Source organism: Drosophila santomea, chromosome 2R (genome assembly GCF_016746245.2).
Source record: "Drosophila santomea strain STO CAGO 1482 chromosome 2R, Prin_Dsan_1.1, whole genome shotgun sequence".
Lineage (NCBI taxonomy): Eukaryota > Metazoa > Arthropoda > Insecta > Diptera > Drosophilidae > Drosophila > Drosophila santomea.
Window position 1 is genome coordinate 17,084,604 of NC_053017.2, and position 16,861 is coordinate 17,101,464.

The 16,861-nt window shown below is 43.5% G+C and overlaps 3 protein-coding genes across 14 annotated transcripts; 2 read left to right on the forward strand and 1 right to left on the reverse strand.

Moving 5' to 3' along the window:
- Positions 1–21: 21 nt before the first annotated feature.
- On the forward strand, positions 22–3,164 carry LOC120445147 (flotillin-1). 2 transcript variants are annotated; one of them, XM_039625307.2, is made up of 8 exons: positions 22–300; positions 587–662; positions 935–1,289; positions 1,588–1,599; positions 1,715–2,185; positions 2,255–2,398; positions 2,462–2,626; positions 2,837–3,164. In XM_039625307.2, exons 1-8 carry the CDS (start codon positions 249–251, stop codon positions 2,852–2,854), a joined length of 1,293 nt encoding a protein of 430 aa, XP_039481241.1. In that variant the 5' UTR covers positions 22–248; the 3' UTR covers positions 2,855–3,164. The 2 variants fall into 2 exon arrangements, with proteins under 2 accessions (XP_039481241.1, XP_039481242.1); XM_039625308.2 differs by lacking the exon at positions 1,588–1,599 and having other exon boundaries at positions 24–300.
- Positions 3,165–3,469: 305 nt separating this feature from the next.
- On the forward strand, positions 3,470–6,650 carry LOC120445205 (solute carrier family 35 member F5). The gene is made up of 7 exons (XM_039625443.2): positions 3,470–3,699; positions 4,213–4,551; positions 4,611–4,751; positions 4,804–4,857; positions 4,916–5,525; positions 5,585–5,996; positions 6,055–6,650. The coding sequence occupies exons 2-7, from the start codon at positions 4,462–4,464 to the stop codon at positions 6,101–6,103; spliced, it is 1,356 nt and encodes a 451-aa protein (XP_039481377.1). The 5' UTR covers positions 3,470–3,699; positions 4,213–4,461; the 3' UTR covers positions 6,104–6,650.
- A 165-nt stretch (positions 6,651–6,815) lies between these two features.
- Positions 6,816–14,096, reverse strand: LOC120445206 (striated muscle-specific serine/threonine-protein kinase). 11 transcript variants are annotated; one of them, XM_039625454.1, is made up of 3 exons: positions 14,019–14,096; positions 13,926–13,962; positions 6,816–7,439 (listed from the first exon to the last, which is right to left on the reverse strand). In XM_039625454.1, exons 1-3 carry the CDS (start codon positions 14,079–14,081, stop codon positions 7,030–7,032), a joined length of 510 nt encoding a protein of 169 aa, XP_039481388.1. In that variant the 5' UTR covers positions 14,082–14,096; the 3' UTR covers positions 6,816–7,029. The 11 variants fall into 11 exon arrangements, with proteins under 11 accessions (XP_039481388.1, XP_039481385.1, XP_039481387.1 ...); XM_039625451.1 differs by lacking the exons at positions 13,926–13,962; positions 14,019–14,096 and adding exons at positions 13,542–13,632; positions 13,718–13,841; XM_039625453.1 differs by lacking the exons at positions 13,926–13,962; positions 14,019–14,096 and adding exons at positions 13,063–13,126; positions 13,188–13,329.
- Positions 14,097–16,861: the final 2,765 nt, after the last annotated feature.

Sequence of the window (16,861 nt, forward strand, 5' to 3'; positions counted from 1 at the left end):
AGAGATTCTTTCAATGTGCTACGAATTGCTAAGCGGACCGGTCGGATTTCAGAATTCTAAGCACCGAGTGGCTCGGAAATTCTTTTATACATATAATTAAACGGATAAACAAGGCTACCTGTGGATCGCATAATTCGCTATATACATAGTTAATAATACGAAAACTGTTTTAGCTACGCAGCTACAACGAAAGCTGTTATCAGCAGCAACCGTGTTTCGGAAACAATTAACGACAAAGTGCTGCAAAGATGACTTGGGGATTTGTGACCTGCGGACCCAATGAGGCCCTAGTTGTCTCTGGTAAATCAGTCGACCTTTAAATGCTTAAAATAATGTCAAATCGATTAATTAAATGAACATAAATGAAATTGTCACACACGCACACACACACACATACACCCCACCCCGAGTGACGTCACTATCGATTTTTGTGTACCGCAAATGTTGTTGTGGGGTTAACAGGGGAAGAAGCAGACTATGCGGCAGTCCGAAGCCGTGCGTGCGCATTCGAACGGCGTGACGGTGCTGTAATCCAAATGATGCAATGTTTTGTAAACAAAGTGTTTTTTGTTTGTCTTCTGCGCAGGGTGCTGCTACATGAAGCCGCTTTTGGTGCCGGGAGGACGTGCATTCGTTTGGCCAGTGGGCCAGCAGGTTCAGCGGTGAGTATCAACCGGCTTAGACCAGGGGTTCCTACAAAAAGCCACAGGTTAGGAATCCTCTTTAAGGGGCGAGCATTTACATAAAATGTTATTCCCATGAATTCGGTTTATTTCAAATATATTACAAAAATATATTTAATTACGATAGACTGAAAAGAAATGAACATTTAATCATCAGATATATATTAGTTAATGTTTGTGGCTCAGTATTCGAATCCCTAGTCTTAAGTTTACAAGTCCTCAGATGTCTAATGTCACCTAATCTTCACCAGAATTTCGTTGAACACGATGACCCTGCAGGTGGAGAGTCCTTGCGTGTACACCAGCCAGGGAGTTCCCATCTCGGTGACGGGCATTGCACAGGTGAAGGTCCAGGGTCAGAACGAGGACATGCTGCTGACCGCCTGCGAGCAGTTCTTGGGCAAATCCGAGGCAGAGATCAACCACATTGCCTTGGTCACCCTGGAGGGACATCAGCGCGCCATTATGGGATCGATGACCGTGGAGGAGATCTACAAGGACCGCAAGAAGTTCAGCAAGCAGGTGTTTGAGGTGGCCTCCAGTGATTTGGCCAACATGGGAATAACCGTGGTTTCCTACACCATCAAGGATTTGCGCGATGAGGAGGTGCGTAGTTCCAGCCGATTAGTTCTAACCACAAGCCCCGCACAACTAACCCAATCATCAGCAGTGATGGGAATGAATTCTGTATTTTACTAGATGATAGCCTTGCTACAAAGATATAGTTAGTTATTTAATTTACCAAGTGGTTTTTTTTTTTTACATCGATGTATATTCAAACTTATTTTCTATTTGACTTATTTCCCATCACTGTGCTACGGCTTAAAGCCCCCTTTTTCCAAGTAACCTCTTGTATATACGTGAATATATGTATTTCTTGCATGTCCACATGGATCCTCTGTAGGGCGACTCAAAGGTGCGTATGTCCGCTCAACCGCCTATGTGTGGAATCGTTGGGACACGTCCATCATGTTCTGCTACTTTTGTGACCATCGAGATACTAACTCTCCGCTCTCAATTTGCTGTTTCAGGGCTACCTGAGGTCATTGGGTATGGCGCGCACGGCGGAGGTGAAGCGTGATGCCCGCATTGGCGAGGCTGAGGCCCGCGCTGAGGCGCACATTAAGGAGGCCATTGCTGAGGAGCAGCGCATGGCCGCGCGGTTCCTCAACGACACCGATATTGCCAAGGCCCAGCGCGACTTTGAGCTGAAGAAGGCCGCCTACGATGTGGAAGTGCAGACCAAAAAGGCTGAGGCCGAGATGGCGTACGAGCTGCAGGCGGCCAAGACCAAGCAGCGCATCAAGGAGGAGCAGATGCAGGTGAAGGTGATCGAGCGCACACAGGAGATTGCCGTCCAGGAGCAGGAGATCATGCGCCGCGAGCGAGAGCTGGAGGCCACCATTCGCCGACCGGCCGAGGCAGAGAAGTTCCGCATGGAGAAACTGGCCGAGGCCAACAAGCAGCGCGTGGTCATGGAGGCCGAGGCGGAGGCTGAATCGGTGAGATACCATCTAAATCTTGGCTTATAGACTATGATTAACTGAAGCATCTCCCACTCGTTGTTACAGATCAGGATTCGTGGTGAGGCGGAGGCCTTTGCCATTGCGGCCAAGGCTAAAGCAGAAGCCGAGCAGATGGCCATGAAGGCAGAGGCATATCGCGAGTACCGCGAGGCAGCCATGGTGGAGATGCTCCTGGACACACTGCCAAAGGTAGGTCGTAAAAGTTAGATTAAAAGAATGTGTAATTAATTGCATGTTGAATCTTATTCGCAGGTGGCCGCCGAGGTGGCTGCTCCGCTGTCGCAAGCCAAGAAGATCACGATGGTGTCCAGCGGAACTGGCGATATCGGTGCTGCCAAGCTGACCGGCGAGGTTCTGTCGATCGTCAACAAAGTGCCAGAGCTGGTCAAGAACATAACCGGCGTGGACATTGCTCGGGTACGTTCCAATTCTGAATTTATCTAACTTCGGAGCTCGTCGTGGTGAAGAATGACGACCCAATCGAAACCAAAACAAATGGCAATCAAAAGACTTTGTAGACAAGAGGACGCGGCTTTCGTTTGCTACCTTCGTTTGTTTTGAGCCTTGTTTTGCGATATTGATTCCCTGGTTTCGATTCACTTTACGTTTTCTTTCTCTTCATTTCAGTCTGTGCATGCTGGCTAAAAAAGTACCCAAAAGAATACCAAAACACACAAAATTATTTACTCTTCAAAAAGAAAAAACAGAAAAAAAAAAAAAAAACTTACGCAATCTTGAACGATCGAATACTTCAAAACTGAAATCGAACGCATTTAAATTTCTTTATAATTAATATATTATTGAATCTTTGTGCTAACCCGACAAATTTTGCAACATGTTTTACACACACACTCAGAGAGAGGAGCAAAAATATTTTGTATTACATGTATAATGTATTTATATATAAGTGTATTGCACAAAGCGTGGAATAAATATTCTTCCTTGGATCAACAAATGCAGTTTTTATTGAACATTTCCGTATCATCACATCAAATATAAGGAAGTTTATGTATAAACTGCATATTTATTAGGGGAAAACACATATTTTAGTTACTGGTTAAAATTTTAAAGATATCAAGTAAGTTTGAATTTTTCAAAAACCAATGCTTTTAACGGTTCTCTCCATATTGCCACTCTTTTCAATGGAGTCCCATACCGCACCTGCGCTGCCACCTTTTGAAATAAATGCGTGCAAGAAATAATCGATTCGCTGTGTAAAACTGGAAACATCGATAGTTTCGATTGGGTGCTATTTGTGCCAGCACTAATAGCAGCTCTGTCCAGCTGTGCGGATAAAAAATCATAATCAGAATATCAGTATTAAAGCGCACATTACCCCCGAGAGTGTAATCTGGGAAATACCCGCTTAAGTTAAGACAAATCTTAGGGAATAAAAAACAAAGAGGCTTGTTTACGCTGAACAACAAAGAGAGCAAACATTTGCGGCACTGGAAAGGAAAAACTTCCGCCTTCAAAAGCGGAATTAAGTGGTAAAAAACTGCATAAATTAGCAGGGAAAAGAAAAAGAATTAAGTGATGACCAGTGGGACTTGTTGACTTTTTCAGACTTCATATCGCTGCCTGTGCTTATTGATTTTGTTTTGTGCTTGTTATCAACAACCTGCCGCCCACTGCGCCCCTCCCCCTCTGCTCATTCGGCGAATGTATTCATATTTACCCACCAAACAATTGGTTTTCCAAGTCACATATCTTATCAGTCAGTCCCCCTGAAATCTTGCTAATTTGTTTATACTTAACTGATCACCGCGATCGGCGATAATCCCTAATTGGATGGAGATATCTGCCGAAGCAGATGTTAATTGACGAATGGCTCTGTGAATCGTATTGCTACTACCTGACAAAAGCGGTTCGATTCAAACGTGTTAAATAGTAATTTGCACCTTGAATAATGCCGCACCCACTCGTCAACAGAAAATCAATAAATGCAGTTCTTTACGAACTCCATGCACTCACACACATTTTTCTCCATTTCTCCATTCTAGCTGAAATGACTACGTAAAGGTCCCAGGTTTATCTGTCTGAAATCCAGATTTAATTCTGCTGGCGACGGACCTTTTATCACTTTCGAAAAGCAGAAACCAAAGACACCGCAAAAATGAAACTAAAACGCTGGCGGCACAAGCGTAAATAGTTATTTGCCAACAGATAACCGAAGGAGAAAGACATCCTCCAAGTAGCGAAAAAAGAAGCTAAGTTCGTTTGGAAAACATTCGAAAAACAGGCGAAAAATCATGCTTGGTCGCACACAAAGACTCCTGTTGGGCATATCAATACTGGTACTAGTCGATGTGGTTTGGGTCTCCTCCAGTGAGCTGACAAAGGTGAGAATCCCATTCCCAAGCATTTAGAAATCTGTTTTAATGTTGATTTATTTTCCTAGTTCCTGTACAATGAGGCCAACTTTGACAAGCCCTTCTTCTGCACATACTTCAAAACCTCCATGTTCAGCATTTACCTACTAGTCATCGGCATCTTGGCTCCCTGGAAAGAGTCCTGCGAGCGACAAAATGGAAACTATGCTGTAAGATATTAGATATCCCAACTATAAACCATACTAAATGATTTTCCTTTAGATGATGGAACAGAATGCAGACGACGAGAATTATTACTCCAATCAAGCTGTTTTGGTAAGCAAACATGCAGTAATTTGTGGAAACAGATTTTACCTATGTTTATTCCTTCCAGGGAGACCCAACCTATGTGCCCATCAGATCGCCCCATTTAGGAGCAGGAGCCGGTCCTCCAGCCAATGGCACCTCAAACTCCATATCGGGCACCGAAAGCGATGATTCCAGCGTAAGGAGTGTGCGCTTCAGCAAGATGGCCGAGGTCAGAGAGATGTCCGCCCACGAAGCCACCGATGCCTTGATGGCCAGGCTTTCGTATGCCGCCAGCTTGAGGATTAGGCGGCAGAAGACCCACCACAAGACGGCAAAGACGGCGCTACTCTTTTGTCTGCTCTGGTTTGCGGCCAATTACTTCTTTCAGTTGGCCCTGGAAATGGACGAGGCGGCCATGATAACACTGGTTAGCTCAACATCGTCATTCTTCATTATCTGCCTGGCAGCCGTGTTTCCCTCGGCAACAGGTGACAAACTGACCATCACCAAGGTGATTGCAGTGGCCATGAACATTGGCGGTGTGGTGACCATCACCATGAACGACCTACACGATACAAAGATGACCAGAGGCGTTCTTTTGGCCCTTTTCAGCGCTTTCTTCTATGCCGCTTATCTGGTTTTCGTGAAGCGAAAAAGCGATACGGAGGAGAAGGTTGACATACCATTGTTCTTCGGTGAGTAAAAGTGTTGAGTTCTGAATTTGATCGTTGCTTATCTTCTGACTCCCGTTCAGGTTTTGTCGGTCTATGGAATACGTTGCTATTATGGCCAATATTCTTTATACTCCACTTCACCAAAATCGAAACCTTTGAGCTGCCCAGTCAAGGGCAGTTTGCCCTTCTGTTCCTGAACGGATTAATTGGCACTGTGCTGTCGGAAGCCCTTTGGCTGTGGGGCTGCTTCTTGACCTCCTCACTGATTGGCACGCTGGCCATGTCGCTACAGATTCCGCTAGCCATCCTGTTTGATGTCCTGCTGAAGAACAAACCGTATTCGTCGATGTTCTACATGGGCTCGATACCCATCTTTGTGGCCCTGGTGTTTGTTTCGCTATTGATGCGAAACGACGATTCCGATCCCCTGACGAAGCTCTTTAGGATTGTGTATAGAAAAGTCTGCCGGTGCCATAAGCCAAGCATTGTTAGGTAAGTCTTGTATTTTGCCAACATGAACTATGTTTAAAAATCTATGTTTCTCACCTAGGGTCAACGATGACGAACAACAGGAGTCGCTGATAAGCAACAGCGATTAAACAAACGATCGGAGGTCTTTTTGTAAAAATCGGGCTTCTACAAACTTTGAATATTGCTCATTGCAATGCAATCTAAAACTTGGCTGTTTACGAGTTCGTTTCGAATCGTTCTTAAATCTTATTGGGACAAGTCTTGCACAATTTCCCCTCTGCCCTGATTTGTGTTTCTCATTTGTGCATTTTTCGTTGGATATTATTGCGTTGCGAACTTACGTACAACTATTTATTATAATCTTACAAGTGTATTTATTCTCTGTAAATAGCTTTAGATCCCATGAATACCGTTTATCTATGTGATAATCTACAACGTTTTGCTGAACTCCTTCTATAATTTATTTCCTCGGTATTCACACTGCGCTTAGCTGTATAATTGTTGACTTCTCAATACAAGATGAAAATATGAAAACATATACACATATTGATAACTTATTACAATAAATATAACTTGTCTACCGTACTTAAAAAATTGCAAACGTTTATAGCCATTTAATAGCGGCGATGAATCATTGGCAAATCGGCTTAGAATATCTAACAACATTACCAACTTTTTTCATTTTAAAATGTTTTTTAATATGGTTTTTAATGTTTAATGTTTAATCATGGTTTTTAATAGATTTTATTTATTTTAGGACTTGGAATCGAAATATATATTTTAATTAGTCTTAATTTATATTAATTTAAACGAACTTCCCCAAAGGTAAAACGGCAATTATTTCAATAATATAATTCACTTTAATTTTCATCCTATGTCCTAAAAATATGTATTTACAATATGCGACTCTTAATCTCTAGAACTTAAATAGGTATGTACTCAATAAGATCACACAAGTTCATTTCTGTACTGAAAGCGCACACAAAGTGGCATCTGTGTGGCCCAGATTGGCACGGCGAATGCTTCAGTTCCATTTCTCCATGCCTCCAACGGATCACACCGTTGTCGTTGGCAAAGGAGCAGGAGGACCCGATCCCGAGCTGGGCGGGATTTGTGCCGCGCGGGACGTGGATGGCTCCATCGTTTCCATCGCGATGACAGTGACTCCTCCGGCGGATGGGGCATGTGGATCTGTCTCCGAGTACGGTGGAGCCGGCAGTGCCGCAATTCCAATGGGACCGGGTTCGCCGAGAGGCGATGGGGGAACAGGCGGTCCAGCCGCCGCTGCTGTGGGCGTGGTCAGGTTGCACATGCGCATCACCTCGTCGTAGCTGGGCAGATCCTTCTCATCCTTTTCCAGTTGATCGCGAATGCGGTTGGCCTCCACGCTGCCGGGCTCAATGAAGAATATGTCGCCATAGCGGTTCGCTGATGGATCCTCCGGGGCGCTGAAAGCATTCCGCTCTGCAAAAAGTTCAATAAAAATATATGAGTGAAATGTAAATATATATAACTTAGCCAAATGATAAGAATTTCATTAAAGATTACTTGATTAGATCATTCGATATTTGGGTAATATCATTTAAAGGAGAGTAGTTTTGTACACCATAAAATTTAATTGGAAGTGTGTAGTTAAAGAATATACACACTTCCAGATATTTGTAGATATAAGGTTATGCAGTTAACCTTATACAAAACCTTTGTTATTCGTTAATTGATTGAAATTGGAACACTGCTCTAAACGCGACCTGATAAGCACATTTAAAGTGATCTGATTGACTGGTTTCAAAATGGCAAATATTGACCAGTCATATTAGCCAGGCGCTAAACACTTCTGTCAACAATTTAGGTGATATTTCTCGCAGTGTGACCCCAGTCGGAATGTTCCATACCAGCTTGTATCTGGCGACGATTTCGAGCCCTTGAGTCGTGCATGCGCTTTGCCAGCTAACGAATAGATAAATCAGTTATTGGCTCCATTACTCTTGTGTCTGGTTTGGGATCAGCTTAGCTCGGCTTCCAGGGTTAACTACATACGTATATCAGCTGGGCCACCACCAATATGGCAAACACAAAGCCCAGCGCCACGCTCAGATTAGCTGTCAGACCCATTCCGCGATTCTCGAAGACTGGCCAAAAATAAAATCGCCGCAACCCAAACCGATTAGATAGGCTTGCTGCCCACTTTCGGATTGGCACACGTTACCAATTCCAATGTCGTATCGCTGACGATGTTGCTCCGGAATCCTCTGCTGACGTCGACATCGCGGCTGACAGATCTTGGCCAGCGTTTCGCTCTCCACGCGGATGTAGTAGCAGGCGAGCGGAAGTAGGCAGAAGAAGAAGAACCCCAGTGCCAAGTAGATGGCTATTTGCAGGCCGAAGCCGCTCCCCCAATCCAAGGTGGGTTCCGATCCGTGCATCATGAAGACTTAGAACGACGCGGAGCAGGAATCAATGCTGAACTACAGCTGGCGACTGCGTTTTGTAGACCCTAGTATTAGCCATAGTTTGCCGATCGGCACGCAATTGATTAGTCGCCCAAGATTAGATTGTCGGCCATGTTTGGTTGGCAATACCCCATAAATGTTACTCCATATATCAGATACACCATATACGAGTACGAGTATACGGTCCGGTTTGCACACACAAACAAAAACACAAACTCAAAGCAAAGGCAGTGCAACTTACGCGGCCCTAATTGATGGCAGCAGCACTTCAAGATCCAAACAATAGCGAACTTGGGAGAATAAACAGAATAAACAGAATAAACAGAACTCGATTATCAATCATCATCAGCAAATGGATCTGCTAGATGCGAGGATCACCTGTAGGGCTGCATAGGCCACGATGCCGATCAGCAGGAGTGTAAAGAAAGTGGCCAGGAGTTCCATTTTGCAACGAGCTCTCCAGAAGACTGACCCCCAAGAAACTGATTTGCAAATATTTGCAATACGATGGAAATAGGCTTATCGGTCCTCAAAAGTCCACAAAACAAACACTCCAGGTTTTATGGATTTATGGAAGCACTTGATCATCAAACCCACCCACACACCCACACTCGCTGTTTGTCACAGCATATCAGTTGCTCACTTGCTCAGTTGCTCAACACATATATCAAACCGTCAATTCATCAAGTCAATCCATCAATAACATTTCAGTGCGTCAATACATACCACTACGCTGTCGTTGACGTTCACGTTGTCGTCGACGTCGACGTCTTACCGGATCTTGAAAGCCCCGAGGATTGGTTCCACAGCACTTGTTCAGAATAATCCAGAGTATAAACTTTCGGGGGAATATCAAAGATGATCAGTGAACGATAAAGGGTCAACTTGTATCCCTCGCTTAAAGTTAGGATATTAAAGCATTCGACTTGCATTCGAACAAAAGTTCGAGTTTAGGCGAGGGACAGAATGAACAAGTTTCAGTGGACAGATACCTGAAGAGCGAAATAGACCATGGGCATGATCAGGAAGAAGATGAAGAACAGCCCCACATAGAATATAAAGAAATCCATAGTGTCAATCCCCGCCAGAAAAATGAAAAACACACAATCGAATCACTTGAATGGCGAGTTAAAACTGAGAACTCTGCAGAGCGAATTTCGAGCTAATCTTATCTGGGCCAAGGAACCCATTTGATTGGCCAAGTATCTATATATGTATTTATAAACTCCGATAGCCACCGAAAATAAGTCAAAATATGACTTCAATGAAGCGTACCATGTCTGCGTCCTTGTCTGCGACTCCTGGAATCCCTGGCCTCGCAGCACACCCAAATGCAGAATCTCAGGCAGCAGAAGGTAAGAGCACACGAGATGAAGGCCAGGAAGAAGAACACCAAGTAGGGCGGTACATTCGACATTTTGGGATCGGAGTAAACGGTATATCCACGTGGATACGCGACCACCGGCGAGGGTATTCGCTCCATGAAAAGGCCTTAGGCCAACTGTCATATCATGGCGCGTCGCTGGCTTTTGGCCAAAACTTATCGGCGACTGGAAAGAGAAGAGCGCGGATTGGGGGAGCGAGAGCGGCGGACAGGTGTGTCAAGGGCCATGTGATAAGCGCTCGGCGCACAAAGTCCGATAAGATACGCCGCCCACTCTCGCTGTCTCACTCTGGCGTCCTATTACCTGTGTGCGAGCTGTAAAAGTATCTGTATCTGACAGATATGCGCATAATTGCGCTTCGGATAATGTCAGCCGGGCACGTGAGCTGCGAAAGTCGCGAAACTAATTAAGGAAGCCAAATGTCACATAATATCAAAAGTTCTAGATAATAGTTCTAGCAATAATAATAATCACTTATAATTTTCTGGCAGTGCACGAACTAGTCTGACTAACAAACTTTCTGTTATTTAATAGATCTGAGTAGATAAGATTTAATTAAATTTTTATCTGTAGCTTGTATACTTAAAGAAAAACTTTTTCAAATATCTTGCCTCAGCTAACAAAACGAAATTTAAACGATAATTTTTGCTAAGACAGTTTGAGGGTAAGCAATAATGGAAAATTGTTATTTAAATATATACATATTTGTTATCTTCTCTATTACCTTTAAAAACCTTTATTACCTTTATTACCTTTATTACCTTTATAAAGCTGTTATACTTCTAAAATGTCGTATTCCTAACAAATAACACTAAATACCTATTAAAGTATTATATTTTGTCTGTGAATAATAACCAAAAAGCTTCTTTCTTATGTCTTACAACGCAGTATTGTAGATAAACATTCTAAAGCATTGACTGTAGCCATGCGTAAAGCTGTAAACATCACACAATTTGAAATTAATTCAAAGCGATTCACTTTTAACCAGACAAAGGAACATAATTTAAAGGGCGGAAGAACATTTGCGCCAGCAATGTGAATGCCACAAGTCACTGCGGACCACCTGAGCTGCTCACCTGGTGTCCAACTGAGGCGACTACTCAATCCCGGCGACGAGGGACACGAGGAAACGAATCTGCTCAAGGGCGGGCTAACTGGCAGTCTCCTTCGGCGCTTCTGGGCCACACATCTCTGCAATTATCTGGCGGATTCACTCCCATTCTCACTCACATTGGTGGCAACTGTTTGGGCCAAGAACTCACACTGATGGAAAAGTACAGAATCAGCAGGAAGAGGAGCAGCAGGACACCGAACTCACACCAGCGAAACTGATCGCCCATTTTTCGATCTACGGATGTACAAGTATCTACGCGTATCTATATGGACGAGCTGCGACCGTACATCTGAATAAATTAGCTCTACTGTCGAACATTTCGATTCCAACCGAACAACCGAACTCATCGATAAGGGAGGCCAAATAGATAACCTTATCGGGAAAGGCGTGTGACTCATGGCTGCTCACCTGTGCTTAGGGTCACTCCTGACTGATCGATTCTATAGCTCTGCAGCACCCTTCCCGGCTGTCGGCTTGATGGAGTCTCCCCAGGACCAGGACCTCCACCTGGGCCACGCCCACTGGTGGTGGCTGGTCGAGGAGTCTTCTGCGTGGCGCACAGACAACAGGCCTAAAAGGTCAATGTGATCATTCGTTGAGTTCGGCCAGAGCTTTTGGTTTTGTGATAAATCACATGAGAAACTTACTCGAATCAGTATGGATATGATAGAGATTATGAGGAACCAGCCAATCATCATAAAAGCGTAATAAGGCATTATCAAACTGAGAACTTAATGCCGGAAGTCCAGAACAGACAACACCACCAACCGATCCAACACCGATTTACCACCGTTCGCCGCGCACAAGAAACCTTGCTGAAATGGCAAAGGCAACGCCACTCATTGCTAACAGCCTAATCACCAAACAAAACCAAATAGCAAACCAAAACCTTATCAATCGACATACGATATTGCGATTAAAACTAGGCATATACACCAGCACACCCAACACAATTGTGCTGAACTGGCGGACTTACGCACCTGGGGATACGCCCCCTGCCAAAATGCTCTCGGTATCGTATACCCCGGAGTTGATGTTCTTTCTGCTCTTGTAGCACAACTATGGGGAGAAAGACGGTGATTAAAGTCATAAACTACCCATCAAAATCAGGAATATAACTCTACATTAAGGCATACTTTGCTTTTGAATTGCTCTTCAAAAGAAGAGGTAGGTAAGATTATTTATCAATCCTCAAAATTAATCACGGAAAATCCAGAGATACGATTTGTGATTTCCAACCACCTGACGAACTCTTAAGCACCTTGAGATAAATTAATCTCGACATGGGAATTCCCAGACTCCATGTTACTCCTCACATTGTAACACAACTAAAAAATCTAAACCAATTGTAATTGTACTGTTTGAAAATCAGATATATACCCCACAGTAAAAGGCCAAAAGAACTTTAGCAACTTTCAGAAAAATGTTCTCTAAGAAACCTGCATATTCTGTGAATCTATTGTGTGCTCTTCAGTTTCCGAAGGATATTAAGGATATATTCCTGATTTTGAAAGTGCAGACTCACACCAAACACCAAGAAGAAAATAAGCGAAATGTATAATGTGTCGATCGCTTCCATTTCCCCAGAGTAGCAAGAGTCGAATCAACGATGGATTAAATAAGACTGTTGGTATTTTCGAGAAACGACGTAGAATGCGATTCAAGTTGTTGGCCCATATCTTAGAGAACCCCCATCGAATGACAAGCATTATCTTATCGGCAGAGCTTTTGCAGCTTTTTTTTTGCAAAGTTATATAGCATGAAAAGCCTGGATCTTACCTTCCATGGCCAGGCGCAACATCATCTCATGGCGCAAAAGTCGGGAATATACCCGCATATTCCAGTCGTCGATCTTCAACTTGATGAACAGATAGCACTCCTTGGGATTGGGATTTGTGATTTGACTAAATAAGTATCTAATCAACGTTTAGGTTTCTACCTACCCGAGCGACTAGCAATACGACAACGAGGACGATAAATCCAAAGAACCAGACCCCTGCATACATTGGACCCAATTTACAGTCCAGTTTATAATTTTTGACTACCTAGCTGGTGATTTTGATCAAACAAGAATAGCTGCTCACATAGTAATTTCGACGATTTGACTAATAGAAGCGGAGTTACTTGGATAAACTCACCAGATTCGTGCCTATATTGCAGGCAGCAGACGCACTTCCACTTGTGATTGGGACAGATGTAGGCCTTGATAAATGTGGAATTATTGGAACACTGTTCTTGAGGAGGATAAACCAGCGACACTCACCCTGATCAGAATAAGGAATATCAGAATGAAGGATATGAAGTAATACACCTCGACGAGATCCATTTCGAACCGAGTCTGGGAAATGTGTGGCAACAAATGAGTCGAGGAGCACGGGAACACGGAATTAAGACACGGGGAAATTGTGATAAAGCTATTTCGATAAACACAGATAAAGTGGGCGTTGCATCAACCTGACAGCTTGGGTAATTCGGCTGGGTTATCAGATAAGCAAATCAGAGCTAATTATAGCCAGAGGCAATAAACCTGGCATGTGCGACCACCAGTTACGAGTTGGTTATCAACTGTGTACCTAAGCCTATTTGCATGCTCCATGGAGCTGTAGCTCCCGCTCACCATTTCGTGTGTCGGCGCTCCTCTCCGTTCTGACCCTGTAATCTCTGCCCTGGCCAGCTCTCTTGGCCTTATGGTAGGCATTCGTAAGGAACTGGATTGGGATAACGAAAAGGATAAAGGAAATCAAACAGGATATCCTGTAGTGCTTACTTCCGGTTCGAGTGTTAGCTACTCACGACTATTATGAGAATGATGACCAGCAGCACCACGGAAAACGAACTGAGCCCTGCACCCATGACTTTGGCACTCCTTGCGGCACAAGTGCTTTATGACAACTGACTAGCTATCGAAACCCGCCGATTTGGCAGCCCCAACTCGATTGGCCATTATCCATATCTTATCATCGTATTACCGCTTTTCGTAACGCCATCGAAGCGAACTTACCTGTGCGGGATCGCCTTCTTGCCGCCGTACAAACAACCTGTGTAATCGAAATTTGTATTCCAGCTACCGAACTAATCTCGCCATTCAACTCACCTTGATAAAAATACTTGTGGCCAGGAAGAGGAACATCATGGTAAAGAAAAGAGCTGCCGTCATCTTGTCCAAATTGTGTGCCAATTTTGATGAGTGCGGAAAGCCAACTGAAAGCACATTCTGCAGGTCGTACTCCAGTACTCCTCCACAGAGTACTCCAGTTTCCCAATAGGTAGGTAGTCACACTGCCTAATCAGTTTGCCTCAACGACAGATTAATGCTTATCGGTCAAAATAATAATAATAGTAGTAATAATATGTTAAGGCCGATCTGGGTGTGCCCTACTGCTAAACATTTGAATACTTTGATTAATATTATAATATTTGTTTAATGTTATCTAAAGAACTGCTTTGTAGTCTTACAAATTACAAAAATACATATATAAAGGTTTCAAGTATAAACAAATCCTTTGTTTAACTGCGAAGCACTGTTTAATATCTGTAAGAAATTGCTAAGAACTGGGAGTCAGATTAAGAATAGGAACCCCATAAAACGGAATTTCTTGCTCCCAGAGCTGCAATATAGTCACTACGATTGCGAGACCTTGAAATAGAGTAGAAGCAATCGAGTGAATTACCTACTAATACATTGGAACGCAGATAGCCAGAGTGGTGAAATAGGTTTGTTGTCCCGAACCCACCCACTTGGCGTGCAAAATGGGAACTCACCCACCAAAACTGAAAACTTAAATGCCGAACCCTCGAAACCGCGAAAAACATAGTCATGATCTCTGTATACCCTTGCATTGTACTCGACTGGTCAGCGCACAACAATTTCGATTTTCAAGTTCACAGCAGCAAAGATACCCAAAAAAAAAAATGAAGAAAAGCAAAAAAAAACCCAACTGGCAACTACAACTGACCCATTTAATAAATCTGAGGCAATTAAAGCGAACGCTCGGGTAATTATAGGGCGGTCGGAGCCCAAAAACAAACAGACTTTGCTGAATTGTGATAATTAATAGTTGGCCTGGGAGTGTCCGAGTGGCGGAGGGTAGATCTTGCCCTCGGACAGACTCGGACATAGCGGTAAGACTCCCAGCTGCACCCAACACAATAACACAATGGAAATGGTAACAAAATTGCGAATTTAATTTTGTGTGCTCGTTTTAATTTTATCTCGCGTCTGCACTTCAAGTATTTTATTGTTACAAATCGCCAACGGAACGAGCGAGTTTACGTAAAGTTAACAAAAAAAAAAACGCTACTCGATGCCTTGAACCGCAATTAATGAGCCCGCTAGCCCCGAATCAGTTCCAAATCGGAGTAGAGTTCCCCAATTCCCCATCCAAATACCAGAGTAGACCATGCCCACTGGCAGCCTCCCAAGTCCAAGAGCGCGTCAGCATTTCTTTTGTGGCGCTCCGTGGGACCGCCAATGCAGCCAGCCATGCCCAATTGGTCGGTCCGTGGCGGAGGAGCTCATCCAATGGAGCTGGCGTCCACCTCCACCGGCCATCAGGTGGCTGCGCCATGGGCACGCTTCATGCTTCAAGTGCGCAACAATTGGACAAAAGCGGCTGTTGGGTTTTTTTATCATTTGTATTTTAGATTTACAATGGTGGTTCCTTTGTTGCCACTTGATGGTTGAGGTTGGCGTGGATTGGTAATTTGTTAGCGGAGGCATTGCAATTGATTTCGATTGAATTACGCACCAGCTTGGACACTCGAAAGCCAAATATGTTCATTTCGAATTTCGAATCTGCTGGTAAGGCTGTTTCGTTTTGATTGATTTACCTGCGCGCAGTTTCTCATTAAAGTGATAAATATATTGCAACTCTTTCTCTATTTTTCGTATGGTAGCAAAGGGTTTTATTTTGAAATCTTAAAAATATTTTCAATTATCCTACGCTGTAATGATCAGATAATAAATATTAATATAGGGTGTTTTTTTTAGAGGTATAGAACTTTAAATTGCAATAAAACAACGATGGATTATTCGATTGACATGAATTTTATTGACATGAAAGATAATCTTGTGGCATTACATTTTAAATATGATTTCTGGCATATGACCGCCACGGCTGGCTCGGATGTAGTCCAATCTGGACGTCCAATTTGCAATGACTTTTTCCAACATTTGGCCGTATATCGGCAATAACACGGCGAATGTTGTCTTCCAAATGGTTTAGCGTTTGTGGCTTATCCGCATAGACCAATGACTTTACATAGCCCCACAAAAAGTAGTCTAGCGGTGTTAAATCACAAGATCTTGGAGGCTTATGAAAAATCGGGAACAACAGCAATCTCGTTTTGGGCCCATTCGACGAATCTACGCCTTGCTTGATGATCGTTTGGTTTCAATTCTTGCACGAGTTGGATTTTGTAAGCACGCATGACGAATTGCCAAACCAAACTGAGAATAAATCACTTGACAGCTGTTAAATCGGTCGCCATCTTGAACAGTAATGCCAACTTAAAGTTCTATACCTCTAAAAAAAACACCCGTTACATGTGAGCTAGTTGTTTTGTGTGCCAGCTAGCTAAAACTTAGTTCCGATTTCACTTCCTTCCGCTCGACTATCTCACTGGTATCTTTCGAGCTGTGAGAACGGACAGAAATTTGCATTTCTTTGGCTCCGGGGCACGCCCCCCCAATGTCAAGTTCACAGTCACTTCCGCACCGAAAACGGAAAATGCTCGCTGCATTTGGTTGGCATCAAGACGCAACTTCCACCGATCAGATACGATCTGATTTTGAGTGCCACGGAAAACAATCTAGTTGAAAAACTTACAAATCATCTGGTTGACGAGTTCCGGCTTTTGGAGTTTGGCTTTATGGTCCAATACTTGGCCATTGTGGACTTGGCGTAAACGATGGTTATAATTTTAATGACGCCGTGA

Coding starts and splice junctions, on each gene's coding strand:
- LOC120445147 (XM_039625307.2), top strand. CDS start 249: ATGACTTGGGGATTTGTGACCTGCGGACCCAATGAGGCCCTAGTTGTC. Junction 301..586: donor TGAGGCCCTAGTTGTCTCTG/GTAAATCAGTCG, acceptor TCTTCTGCGCAG/GGTGCTGCTACATGAAGCCG. Junction 663..934: donor GTGGGCCAGCAGGTTCAGCG/GTGAGTATCAAC, acceptor AATCTTCACCAG/AATTTCGTTGAACACGATGA.
- LOC120445205 (XM_039625443.2), top strand. CDS start 4,462: ATGCTTGGTCGCACACAAAGACTCCTGTTGGGCATATCAATACTGGTA. Junction 4,552..4,610: donor CCTCCAGTGAGCTGACAAAG/GTGAGAATCCCA, acceptor TTATTTTCCTAG/TTCCTGTACAATGAGGCCAA. Junction 5,526..5,584: donor TGACATACCATTGTTCTTCG/GTGAGTAAAAGT, acceptor ACTCCCGTTCAG/GTTTTGTCGGTCTATGGAAT.
- LOC120445206 (XM_039625444.2), bottom strand. CDS start 11,640: ATGCCTTATTACGCTTTTATGATGATTGGCTGGTTCCTCATAATCTCT. Junction 11,496..11,571: donor TCATATCCATACTGATTCGA/GTAAGTTTCTCA, acceptor TTGACCTTTTAG/GCCTGTTGTCTGTGCGCCAC. Junction 7,440..11,332: donor AGGAGTGACCCTAAGCACAG/GTGAGCAGCCAT, acceptor AACTTTTTGCAG/AGCGGAATGCTTTCAGCGCC.